The sequence below is a fragment of the Tamandua tetradactyla genome, chromosome 25 (genome assembly GCF_023851605.1).
Source record: "Tamandua tetradactyla isolate mTamTet1 chromosome 25, mTamTet1.pri, whole genome shotgun sequence".
Classification (NCBI taxonomy): Eukaryota; Metazoa; Chordata; class Mammalia; order Pilosa; family Myrmecophagidae; genus Tamandua; species Tamandua tetradactyla.
In genome coordinates this window covers 28654434-28667900 of record NC_135351.1, presented here as the reverse complement: position 1 = coordinate 28667900, position 13467 = coordinate 28654434, and the positions used below count along the sequence as shown (strand labels likewise).

At 35.7% G+C, this 13467-nt stretch overlaps 1 protein-coding gene across 4 annotated transcripts in view; it reads right to left on the bottom strand.

Annotated features, from left to right (window-relative positions):
* CARMIL1 (capping protein regulator and myosin 1 linker 1) overlaps positions 1–13467 on the bottom strand; it is a 338321-nt gene that overhangs the window by 143448 nt on the left and 181406 nt on the right. For all 4 annotated transcript variants that reach the window (XM_077143786.1, XM_077143787.1, XM_077143789.1 and 1 more), the window contains exons 10-11: positions 9808–9896; positions 8400–8494 (exon numbers count right to left, since the gene is read on the bottom strand). In XM_077143786.1, the coding sequence (XP_076999901.1) occupies positions 8400–8494; positions 9808–9896 (184 nt within the window). The remainder of the gene's footprint in view (positions 1–8399; positions 8495–9807; positions 9897–13467) is intronic.

Below are 13467 nucleotides of genomic sequence, written 5' to 3'. Positions count from 1 at the left end.
AGACATTTTCTAAACTAACTGCCAGAGCAGGAAACTGGGAACACTGGCTCACTCACCCAAGGACTTCAAAGAACACAGAACTGCTTTCTGGAAGGGAGTAAGTAATAGTCTCAGTTCTTCCTACAAGTTCTACAGCTAACCTCCCACAGCAGGTGAGTTATCATCTCCCTATATCATGCTTTTAGGCAGGCTCCTTAAATTCTACAGGACAGTATTAAGCACAGGTTTCCTGAGACTAACTCAAAAACTGTAGGTAGCAATAAGGAACTACTTTGTTGGTTGCTCCTCTATTATAAGCCCCAAATTTCCTGTAAGTTTTATCAAAGTTTATCAAGAAATCACTTATGTAGAGGCAACCCAAAGGACCTGCACCTTGACTAAGCCTCTAGACAGGTATTTCCCCCCAAGGATGGTAGGTCATCTTTGAGCTCCTGCCTACCTCTCCAGAATGTTCCACAGTCCACTAAGTTTGATAATTTCTGGATTAAAAAATGGTAAATAAGTTTCTTATCTGAATATTTCTAGAGATTTGAATATGCTAGTCCATATTGTACAATCCAAAGGAGAGCAGTGTTTAGCTGAAAGAATCTTGACAAAGAATTAATATATCATGCAAATGGGGGAGAGGGAAGAAAAGATGCATAATTTTAAAAGCTGGATTAATCTAAAAGGTTAAAAAAAAAAAAAAAGGAGAGACAAAAGGAACAAAGAAAAAAAGGAAAATAGAAATGCAGTACTTTTCACCAAAATCAATAATTTCATTAAATATACATGCACTAAATACTCAAATTAAAAATCGAAGATGGTTCATCTGGATAAAAACAGCAGATGTTTTCAAGAGACATCTAGAGATATATATATACTGTAAAGAAGTTAAAGTAAAATCATGGAAAAAGATACATACTGTGAACACTAGCCAAAGAAAGCTGATACAGCTATAATAACATAAGTTTTTTTTGTTTTCCTTTGTTGTTTCCATGGGTAGGCACTGGGAATTGAACCTGGGTCTCCCTTATGGCAGAAGAGAATTCTGCCACTGAGCCACCCTCACACTGCCCATAACATAAGATTTTAAGGTGCATTACTAATAATAAATTTCATCTAATGAGGAAGATATAATAAGTCTAAATCTGTATGCTTTCAATACAGTATCTCAAGATATATAAAACAAAACTGACAGTAATAAAAGGAAAATACATATATAATACACACACACAGATGTTAGTGAGAGGTTTTTTTATTTTTTAAACACACCTGTCAGTAGCTGAAAACAAATGAACAAAAAGGTCAATAAAGATAAAGAAGATTGTAGGACCACAGTGAAAAAAAAATCTACCTGACACTTAAAACACTGTACTCAGTAACTGCAGAATACACATTTTCAAAGTGCACATGGAACATTTACCAAAGGTGACCATATGCTGAGCCATAACATAAACCAAGTGTCAATAAATCACATAGCATATGTCCCTAATTACTGTGAAATCGTACAGCACATACTCTCTAATCACTAGTATGTTCTCTAACTACTACTTCTGCAATGGAATGAAGATAGAAATTAAAACAAAAAATTAATTAGAAAATCCCAAACAATTACAACTTAAGCAAAGTATTTCCAAATAAGAAATGAATCGAAAAAGAAATTTGCTTAATATTTTGAATTAAATAACAAAACTATCACAGCTATACTCCTAAGTACATACATTAAAAAAGAAGAAAAGTTGGAAATTATCTGATTATCCATCTCAAGATGTCTGAAAAAGAACAGCAAATTAATCCCCATGAACAGAAGGAAAGAAATAACAAAAAGGAAAGAAGTCAATTAAATATAACACAGCCATAAAATAAGTAAAATTAACAAAGTTTGTTCTTCAAAATGACTGACATAATTAATAAATCTTATCAAGACCGGTTTAAAAAGAGAAAGAGATCAAATTATTGAAATCAGGAATGAAGAAAGGGATATCAATAGAGATCCTACAAACGTTGCAAATATCCTTGAATAGTATAATAAATATCTTTATGTCAAAAATATGTCAATTTAGAAGGAACAAATTCCTTATGAAAAACACAGTTTAACAAAACTGACATAAGAAAAAGATAATCTCTGTAGTCTTCTATCTAGCCAAGAAAAAATTTCATTATTAAAAACTTCTGCACAAAGGAAAGCAAAAGACACCAAATAAAAAAGTACAAAAGATCCAAAAGTGAAAAAAGGTGAGAAATACTAGAACTGACAGCTATCCAGAGAACTGGCAAATACAGGGATGAAGGAATCTAGGAGCAGAAAAAAGGACAGCCTTGGCCTGAGGAAATATTTTCAGGAATGTCAAAACCTGAATGCATATGCATGATAACCATTCTGGTGAGTCAGTTTGTACACACAAGGCTAAGGAAAGCATGCTTGGAATTTTCCCAATTAAAACAACCATGAATGGGCTGTAGATGAACACAAAACAGGTCTCCCAGGTAGGGATGTGGAGAAAAAAGTTAGGGAAATGTCATCCTGGAGTATATGTTCTGACTTGATACAAAAAAGTGGAAACTACGAATTAAAATTTACTCATTTGGAGACTTTACGAGAAGGATTGCCCTTTTTGTAACTGTATTTTTTTTTAAGCATATGTCAGAATTAGAAGAAAATATGGTCTACTTTTTATTTCTCCTTTCAAAATGAAATTTGATAATAACTCCTTCTGCTTCTGAATATTTATACCTAATAAAAAAATTATGAAATACTTACTTTTATAATATGCCATCTGATGTCATTAACTTACAAACATAGGATATTAAAATTTGACACTGCAGACTTAATCCATTAGTCATGGATGTACTTAAAAATCTATATCATCTAAAATTTTATCACTTGGATATTCTGATATCAATGATTTCCATGTGGATAAAAACTTTTAAGGAAGATCTCTTGTTAATTGGAAGCATCAAAATTAATAACTTGGCAAAATTCTGCCTGTGGAGTTCTAACATCATGATAAAGGAAAGAAAAGGCCTCTTGTCTGTTAAAAAGCATAAAAAGTTGAACATAGTTTTCAGAGTACAGATCAGTTAAAAATCTTTAGACGACTACCAATTCTTACAACTTCCTTGGAGATGGTTCAGAAACACTAAGTAAATGAATAAAAATATAAAATACAATGAAGGGTTTCCATTTCAAAAATGAGGATCACAGAAAGAGAGGCTAGAATCAAGCATACAGAAATAAAGGGACAGTGAAAAATATGGCTTCAACACTCCTGACTGACAAATGCCCTAAAATCCAAATATACAGATTTTTAATATTGTTTTACCTCGTGTAACCATAAAAATGACAATTGCCTGAAATCATGGATCTAAAGAAATGTACCTGTCATGCAAAAACCTGGCATCTTGAAACCTTAAGGTAATTAATTTAAGACAATTTATTGATACATTATGGGATAAGCCAAAGAAGCACATACAAAATTGTTTCCTTCCACTTTCAAAGGCAATCTAGATAGTCAAATAGGAAAAAAACATGCTCCAATATGAGAGAGAATGATTGACTGATTGTTTGGGAAAACCTAGAAGAAATTCTACACATTTCCTATCAACTAACATTTTGCAAACTTTGTTCAAGCCAAGTATACACAGAATTGGTTTCCTTATCCATAAAACAAATAGTAACACTTGTGCTATTTACATCACACGGCTATTTTACGAATCAAAAGAGGTGGTAAAAACTATCATTTATTGAATACAGAGTATATGACAGGCTATTATTGTTTCATGTATATGATCTCTTTAAACATTTAAAACACCTTTATGTGGTAGGTTCCATTATTATCTGTTTAAAACATGAAGAAACTGAGGCACAGAGAAATTTGGTAACTTTTCCAAGGAAGCATAGCTATAAAGTGGTGGAACCCAGAATTAAATCTACACATTTCAAGTCTGGAACCCACTGGCATACCCTGAGAAATAGGAAAGAGATACAAAACATCAAAAATATATAGGCGGCAATTCTAAAATCCATTCCTCTTGTCTTATTCAGAAGATCAAGTCAAGAGCCACCACCAGATAGTCAAGAAAAAAATATTTTAGGTCAACACTTCCAAAACATAAACACCATGAAACAGGATCCTAAGTCATCTTTCAAAAATTAAAATAAAATATAAAATTTGGAATAAAGTGGCAGAGGGGGCAGTAAAGACAAGCCTTCCTTTGAAGGTTGAGGCCATAAACTAGGGCAACTGGGAAGGATAACTAGGAAGAATGGACCATGGAGTGTATAATGTTTAGGAAAATAATGAATGTGAATTGGTAAGAAAGAGAAGAGCTACAGTGTCTGCAAATACCCAACACTGATCCAAGAAGTTGAGTCAGATACAAAGCATTTGATACCTGGGGATGGCCAAGAACGCCTTGGGTGGACAGCCAGTCAGCTGCGGGCAAGAGCGAGCCGGTAAACTGTTTAAGAAGACCTTGGCGCATGTGTCTTTTCAGTGCCTTGAGCGGCTCTTTCAGAAGGAGAGAAGGCCATTTAGTTTTCGAACCATTTCCCACCATACCTCTGTTTACCAAATCGTTCTCTGGCCTCTTTACCACAAGGCCCTTAACAATCAGAAGGCTGAAGGCCTGTCCTTTGTACAAAGTTATGACAAGGAAACTTAAGCTGCAAATAATGGTGGTTAGCTGCAGCAGCATTCATATCACAAAGTAAGAAGCCAAACCTTCTCTCTGAGTTTCCAAATAAGTCCCTGATACTTCAGGTGCAGAATCCAGTTTCATTTCTTATTTAAATTCCTCAGAACTCTGGGCTACTTAACTTCTAAGATACTATTTGCTTTGTGTTTTTTTGTGTTTCCTTGTAAATAATCTTCCCTGGTTGGCTCAACTTTATATACTATACAATTTAATTGCAAACTGCTCTCATGTTTTTGATTGCTTTGAAATATAAAATAATGTCATTGAAAAGCTCAGAAATCAAAACTATTAAAGTTTTTCCTAGATTGAAATTTCAGAAAATATTTCATCCTCAATTGGATTTCTTGTTCAATTTCTATCCAGAAGCTGAAAAACTACTTCTCATTTTCAGATACTGAGCATGAACAAAAGGAGCTCTGAGGAATTTGTGTTCAATTCCTCAGACCCAAGGGTGTAAAAAGGTGAGAAAAACTGAAATTGACAGCTGTCCGAGGGCACCAGCAAATACAGCAATGAAGGAATCTAGGAGCAGAAAAAGGGAAGGTCTTGGCCTAGAAAACATTTTCAGGAGTGTCAAAATTTGAATATATATGAGTCAGAATCGCAGTGGAGAGTTGGTTTGTACATAAGAGGCTAAGGAAAATATCCTTGGAATTTTCATAATTAAAACACCCATGAATGGGCTATAGTTAGATAAAAAAAAAACCACACACAAAAACAGGTCTCCAACAGGAGACAAAAGGCAGGGAAATGTCATCTTGGCTCACATGTTCCAATTCCATACAAAAGAAATCTCCATAAAGTTCATCATGTTTTAATGCAATTAAAAAACTAGTGAGGGTGGGTCACTGTGGCTCAGCAGGCAGAGTTCTCGCTTGCCATGCTGGAAACCCGGGTTCAATTCCTGGTGCCTGCCCATGTTCAAAAAAAAGAAAGAAAAAACTAGTGAGACACTTAAGACTAAATGAAATCAAAGTTGCTTAAAGATTAATTGAGTATATCTTATGCTAGATGCTGGTATCTGTTAACGGAAAGACTATTAGGGTTCTCCAGGGAAACAAAACAACAGGAGATGTATATGTATGCGTATGTTTATATATATATGTATAAATGTAAATATTATCAGATGAACTTAACCATCACAAAAGAAGAGGAGAAAGATCAAGGAGTGGGGAAACAAGCTGGTGAAGGGTAGGGGAAGAGAAATTGGCATTAGAGGCACCAAAATGTAATGCAGGCAGAAGGAAGAGCTATCATGGAAATTCAGACAAAAAGGAAGCTCAGAGTTGAGGGCCTGATAAAAGCAGCAGCACTTGAGGAGGCAGAAGCAGATGATATGAAAGGAGATGAAGGTCTCACACTCATTCAGACCTGCCGAGCCTCTCAAATTCAAATAATACATGGTATTTGGGGTCTGGCTTCTTTCACTTCACATAAATATTTTTAAGGGTCATCCATACTGTAACATTTATCAGTCTTCTGTTTCTTGTTATTGCTGAGTAGCACACTCCACATTGTGTTTACGCACTCATCAGCGGACGGACATTTGGGTTGTTTCCACTTTGGGGCTATTGTGAATAATACTGCTACTCATGTGCAAGTCATTGTTGGGACATAGGTTTCATTTCTCTTGGTGATACCTAGGAGTGCAAGTGCTAGGCTGTATGGCAAATTTGTGTTTAACATTTTAAGAAACCACCTAGCCATTTCCCAAAGAGGTGCACCATTTTACACTCCCATCGGCAATGTAAGAGAATTCCAGTTTCTCCACATCTTGTCAATGTTTATTTTTTTTTTTTTTTTTTTTTTTTTTTTTTTTTTTTTTTTTTTAAAGGAAAGACAGAGAGAAGGAAGGAAGGATAGAAGGAAGGAAGGAAGGAAGAAAGGGAAACATTTTCTTGTTTTATTGTATTCTGTTTCTCCGTATTTGTTACATGGGCTGGGGCCGGGAATCGAACCGAGGTCCTCCGGCATAGCAGGCAAGCACTTTGCCCGCTGAGCCACCGCGGCCCGCCCGTCAATGTTTATTTTGATGACAACCATTCTACGGGGTGTGAAACGTATCTTGTGGTTTAATTTGCATTTCCCCATTACTAAGAGGTACTTCTTTCTGATCTGCTTACACTCTGGAATTCATTCCTTAAGGACCTACCTCTCACAATTACCACTCTCTATGGATTCTATCCCTTTGGCAGATAAAAATTGTGGAGTCCCAACCATATTAAATGCAAAACTAAAGCATCCCCCTTGTCTATAAAAGTTGATCTACACAGTTTCTACTTTGTCACACTCACCACTCTGTAGCATTTGATTAATAGAGAGAACAATTGTTTTTCCTAAAGGAAACATTATACCCCAGGGAATTCCAATTCCAGGAACATGCATTCATTATTTTCAGCTTTTATTTTTGCTATAAGGATGCTTCCAGGTGATTTTGTTTTCTAATTCAGTTACAACCCTCCTTTAGACCTATTACTTTGGATGCTGGAAAATACCCTTCAGATTTTTGCTTGAATATCACATGAAAATCTTTTCAACACAGAACAATTACCTTATCAGGAAAAGAAAGCAAGGCTGAGAATTTATATCAGCATCTTCATTTCAGTTTAATAGTTAATCCTCATCAAATATACAACATTGAAAGATGAAAGGCTCGTATTCCAAAGAGCTGGAACACAATTGTACCAGAGACAACAGATAATGAAAACAAATATTCCCTCTAAAGATACACCTGCTTTTTCTTAAACGCCAAACATCAATGTTCTACTACTGAGATTTCAAATTCTCATGTTTCAATATCTCAATCTACTGACTGTTCCCTCTGCCCAGGCATCACTTTTAAGGAAGCCTTCTTGTGTGTCATCATAAACTCTAGTCCTACTTTTTCCCATTCTCTCATTTAAATCTTGTTAAATATTAAATGATATTTGCAGTAGATGGTCCCGAACAGTCCCACCACCTGAAGGATATAACCACTCTCAAATGAGTATGATGGAATCTCTCACACAATTAGGTTATTAATCAGTTGGCTTTGAGTTCATCAAGAGAGATATGTCCAGATCTGATCTAATCAGGTAAGCCCTTTGAAAGAAAACAAACCATAGGGAAGATGCCTTCCTGCAGTCCCTAGAGACCAAGCAAACTGCCACATTGTGAAAGTAGGGCCATATGGCAAGGACCTGAGCAGAGTCTCCAGCAGCTAGGAGTGGTCCTGGGTAAGAGTTAGTAAGAAAATGGTGGCCTCGGTCCTACAGTCCCAAGAAAATGAATTCTGCCCACAACTAGTGAGCTTGAAGAGAATCCCAGATCCCAGAAGAAATTACAGCCTTGGCTGTCAACTTGATTTCAGCTGGTAAGAACCTGAGCAGAGAACCCAGCTAACCTATACTCAGACAGATTCACAAACATTGAGATAAGACAAAATTGTGTTGTTCTAAGCTGCTAAGTATGTGGTAATTTGTTACACAGCACTAGATAGCTAATACAATATTTTTAAAACAATATCCTCTTTTCCTTTTGTGTCACTTCAAAAACTGCTAAGCAGATAATAAAAATGTAGCATGAGTATTTTCACACAAGGAAAAAACTAGAAGCCAATAAGCGCATCAACAACATTTATAATATAATTGAAGCTTAGCTTGAATGGAGGCATGGCTAAATTAAAGCATTCTAATCCTCTCATAATTCTGGTTTCAATGGTAATATGGATGCTACAGTACCTCTATCCTCCAGTGGGTTGCCAGCAAGATTAATCGTGTGCAGTCCTGAGTTGGGATTATGCGAGAGAGCACTAGCCAGTTTTTGTGCAAAATCTCTGCAAGTAAACAAAACAATAAGATTAAATAACATGAAATGTAAAACTGTTCAAATAAAAAACACCTAAGGCTTAGACTAGCTAGAGTGAAATCTAAAAAAGAGAAACCTCCTTACACAGTGTTAATCTAGATAACACTTTTGTTAATGCCCGATCTATATTATACAAGTATATTTCCTCATTAGAGAAAGTTGTAAAGCTATAGCCAGAATACAGAACATTTTGATTGGCCATAATCCTCATTCAGAAGCAAAAAGAATATATATAATTGTCGCTTTAAAGACACATTGATGACACTGTTAAATAAGACTACTTCGCCCCTCCATAACTTATTTTTTAAAATCCTGAATCAAATCTGTTGTTCACAAAAATCACAGAAGCTGGTCACTGTATCTTAGCTCTCATTCCATGCAATACTCCTGAATGCAAAACTGGCTGCTCTAATTATTGAGTTTAAAGACTACAATTGCTAACACTATATTTTAACAAAAAATCAAAATCACTATTTTAGTTATGTTTAACTTGGAATAACACACTAAGTGCTAGATTACAAAAGTGTCAACCCTTCCCACTTGGTACCAGGAAAGCCTTTTGTTCTATCAGACTCAAATACTTACGCCCTCAGTAAGGCTGAGGATACTGACTACTGAACCACTCGATGAAGACTACGTTAAGTACTAACTTGAAAAGGGAGAGAAATGACTAAAGCTGATCAAAGCCAAGCAGTAAATTCATAAGTACCACTATGAGTACCACTGAAGATATTAATAACAAAAGCTAACACATAGTACCCACAAAGTGAAAGGCACTTTTCTAAGCAGTTTACATTTATTAATTCATTTACCCCCACAACTAAAATCCTATAAGGTAGGCACTATTATTATTCCCATTTTAAAGACAAAGATACTGAGGCACAGAGAGCTTTAAACAACTTGCCCAAGGCCATGAGGCATTTGGGCCCGGGAGTTCACACTCTTATCCATCATACCTCCCACCCTCAAAAACACCAAGTGACACAGTGGCAAAAGATGCAATTAAATTCTTGACCTTCATGATAGTGAAGGGGAGCAAACGGAATTATTTTTCAGAATATAAGAGTTGCCCAACTATTTTTTTTTTTTTTTTTTTATTATTACATGAGCAGGAACCAGGAATCAAACCCAGGTCTCTGGCATGGCAGGCAAGAATTCTGCCACTAAGCCACCATTGCCCGCCCCCCAACTATTTTTAACTTTGTATTAACTAAATAGTAAATGCCAAAAAAAAAAATATATTTATTTCTAACATATTCGTATATCCAAGAAAATACTCACGTTCTAAGTCCAGCATTTTCCAGTACCAATTCTTCCAGTCGATTGGACCTCCCCACCACCCTCAAGATCTGTTCACAGATATCAGTGGACTGTAACAGAAAACATTCTTTGATCATCTTACAAGGCTAAAGCAAACAAACTCACTTCATTCTTAAAAATCCATGCAAATGCAGTTTTAATTCAAGAAAAGCACCATTCACGCATTCATTCATTCAACAAACCTTAATGGCATGTCAACTACTGTTGACCATCTGGGTGACCAGAAATACAATGACATAGAGGACAAAGTCCCTGCCTTCAAGAGCATGCCATCCAACAGGGGAAAGACAAGAAGTAAAATGCAACATGCAATCATGATGTAGTAATTCCAAGGCCACTTCGGTGGTGCTATGGGCACACAGAGGGCATCTCATCAAGTCTTGGGAAAATGAAAAAGAACTCCCAAGGCAAGTGATGCCTGAAATGGAGAACTGAAAACTAAATGCAAGCGATGGTGACAATGATGTTGACGATGGAGCTATCTTTACTGAGCTCTTATGTGCCGGCACTGAGCTAAACCCGTTATGTGTATTCTCTTTCAATTCTCTCTATCACAAAGCTATTAGTTAAGTATTATCATACTCTCTTTAGAGATATGAAAATTAAGGTTTAAAGTCGGATGTAGTTTAATAGGGAGGCTGAAGAAACACTTGATAATTCATGGTAGCTACTATTATGATGTTCTTAATGCTGTAATATTCTCTAAAATGGGGCAAAGTGATAGGAAAGAGTTAAATTGTGGCTCCCTTATGTTATTAAACAGTCTGTGGAAATACTGCACATGCTTGGGATTTGATATTAAGTGAAATAGCATCATTAAAATAAAATGTTTAATAAGATTACAACAATTAAAAATGATTAATGTATGAAAGCAAAAAGTTGTGCCCTGGTGGCAAAATGGTGCATCATTTTCATTTAAGTTTTTCACTTTAATGTTTTCATATTGATTTAGAGCCTGCTCTCTTCCGAAACTAACTTTAATTTGCCTTCTGAAAGTATATTATTTAAACATTAAAAAGAGATTTTACAATTACAACTGAGGGTCTATTTAAATCCAAATGATTTTTAAAAAGACAGAATATTCTTTTTAAATAGTCAATTTCTTTTCCTAAGTTACCATTTTAAAATATTAAAGATCTTTGACCATGAAATCACAAATACAACAACAGCATTAACCATCACTGATACAGACTCTGGAACTGAAGAATAGTCAAAGCTGCAAAACTTCTCTGGTCAAGTATCCTTTAGATTTGAAAATTCTTATATGCCATTTGATTCCATTCGGTCCATAATGCTACCTTCACATTATTCCTAGATTTCTAATGTGACCCACTGATGGATGAGGGAAGAGAAAACTTAATTCTACTTGATCTTATGCATGCAATTTACATTTTGCTGACAGTGGTGATTTTTAAAATGTGACCACTTAATCAGCACAATTCTTTGTTTTACAATATATGTTCAGGGAACTAGATCTTATTCTGTCTTGTCATGATAAAAAGTGATTACTTACTATATCTTTTTCTGTTGTGTTGCTAGTTCTTCTAAACCGATGCAAATGTACTAGAAACGATGATCATGCATCTATGTGATGATGTTAAGAATTACTGATTGCATATGTAGAATGGTATGATTTCTAAATGTTGGGTTAATTTCTTCTTTTCCGTTAATTAATAATAAAAAAAAAGTGATTACTTAGATAATGTTTTGCAGGGAACATCCTAATTTCTAGAAACAACCCATTGGATCATAACCTCTTCTGGGCTACTTTGCAGGGCCTCTAGAGAAGTAATCTACCAAAGCAGGGACTATGAAGAGTTAATTTATCCCCTGGGTATAAATACTGTAATAAAAATATATTAAAGGGCGGGCCACAGTGGCTCAGCAGGCAAGAATGCTCGCCTGCCATGCCAGAGGGCCCGGGTTTGATTCCCAGTGCCTGCCCATGTAAAAAAAAAAACATATATATATATTAAAGAAAACATACGAAAGTGTGTCCAACTTTTTTTTTAAGATACCAGTAGGGGAGAAGTGTAAGCAGTCATTCATGATTACATTAATTCTACCTTGTTTTTGTACACTGAGAAATCTATAGAGTAGATTTTTCACATTCTCTGAATGTGCCCTTACTTGAAAATAAGGTCTCTGCAAATGCAATCAAGCTAAAATGAAGTCATACTGGACTTAGGGTGGCACTAAATCCAATAAAGACTGGTATCCTAATAAGAAGAGAGAAATTTGGACACAACAGAGAGAGAAAACAATCATGTGAAGATAGAAGTAGAAATGGGAGTGATGCTGCCACAAGCCAAGAAATGCCTGGGGCTACTAGCAGCTAAAAGAGGCAGGAAAGGGATCCCCTGCTGTAGGCTTCTGGAGAAGCACGGCCCTGTCAATATCTTAAATTCAGACTTCTAACCTCCAAAATTGGAGAGAGAGAAATTCTGTCATTTTACAGCACCCAATTTCTCAAGGGCAGACCCAGGAAATATGACAACATGGACTCTCAAAAAAGTTTGCATTTATAAAGTTAAAAAAAAAAAAAGTATGCAACAAAAACTAGAGTAATCGCTATAAAGTGTCAAGTGAACTAATGCAAAATAAAATATGGCATTTTAGAACTAAAAGGAGTTTCATACATTATCTGATCTAACCACATCATTTTTAAAAGCTTGAAAGGAAACACAATCATAATTCAATGACTTGGCTAAATTATAAAACTGAAAGAGCTGATCAAGACCCCAAATCCACAGCTATTTTCATGAATCAAGAATATAGGACAGAAACTTGGTCTTGATCAAATACCTTTTTTTAAAAAAATTTTCTATTCAAATTAGGAACAGTGACTGTGGGGGGGGGGAGTGGGACTTGCTTCATAAAATCAGTATAAAGCATATAAATCATTTTCTCTTGTGATACCTTAGTAGAAGAGAGTTTCTTTGGGCTGGGAACAATCTTAACCCAGAGAGCTCATATAACTGGAAAGGAAATCACTATTTTTTTGGCATGTACGTCTCATTAAAAAAAAAAAAAATTCAGAGAACATGAGCTTCCTGATGTTGTCCTGTTGTCCTTTCCCTCAAAAAGCCCGATGCTTTCTTTTTTAACTTTAGGTGAAAAATATAGATAAAGAATTACTACTCTTTTTGAAGACTTGTAGAGTGACAACCCAAAGGAAATTTTTTCATTTTAAAATACCAAAAATTAAAAATATTCTCATTTGTATGTTTATATTGAAATTTTAGTTAATAAAAGAGCAGCATTTCCTTCCACCCCCGAACACCCAAGAAAGCATATGAGCATTTACATGCTTTGCTTGTCTGGGACTGAAATAACTAGGTTAACATTTTCTTTCCACGTCTAAGACAGCTGAAAAAGCTATACCAGGGAGATGTAAGGACTGAATGGCCAGCCCAATTGCCTGGACACATCTGCATCCTACTGCAGAAATTGGGGGCAATTGCCAAAACTGGGGTCTCCACAACCTCCTCGGAGCTGTCCTGGGCACCCATTTTGAAAGTCACCAGTTTAGGTGAATGTTTGAACTAGCCACAAAAACTGACTTAATAACGAAAGCATTATTCCCTCTGACCCCATGACCTCCAGGCTAATCTCATTCTC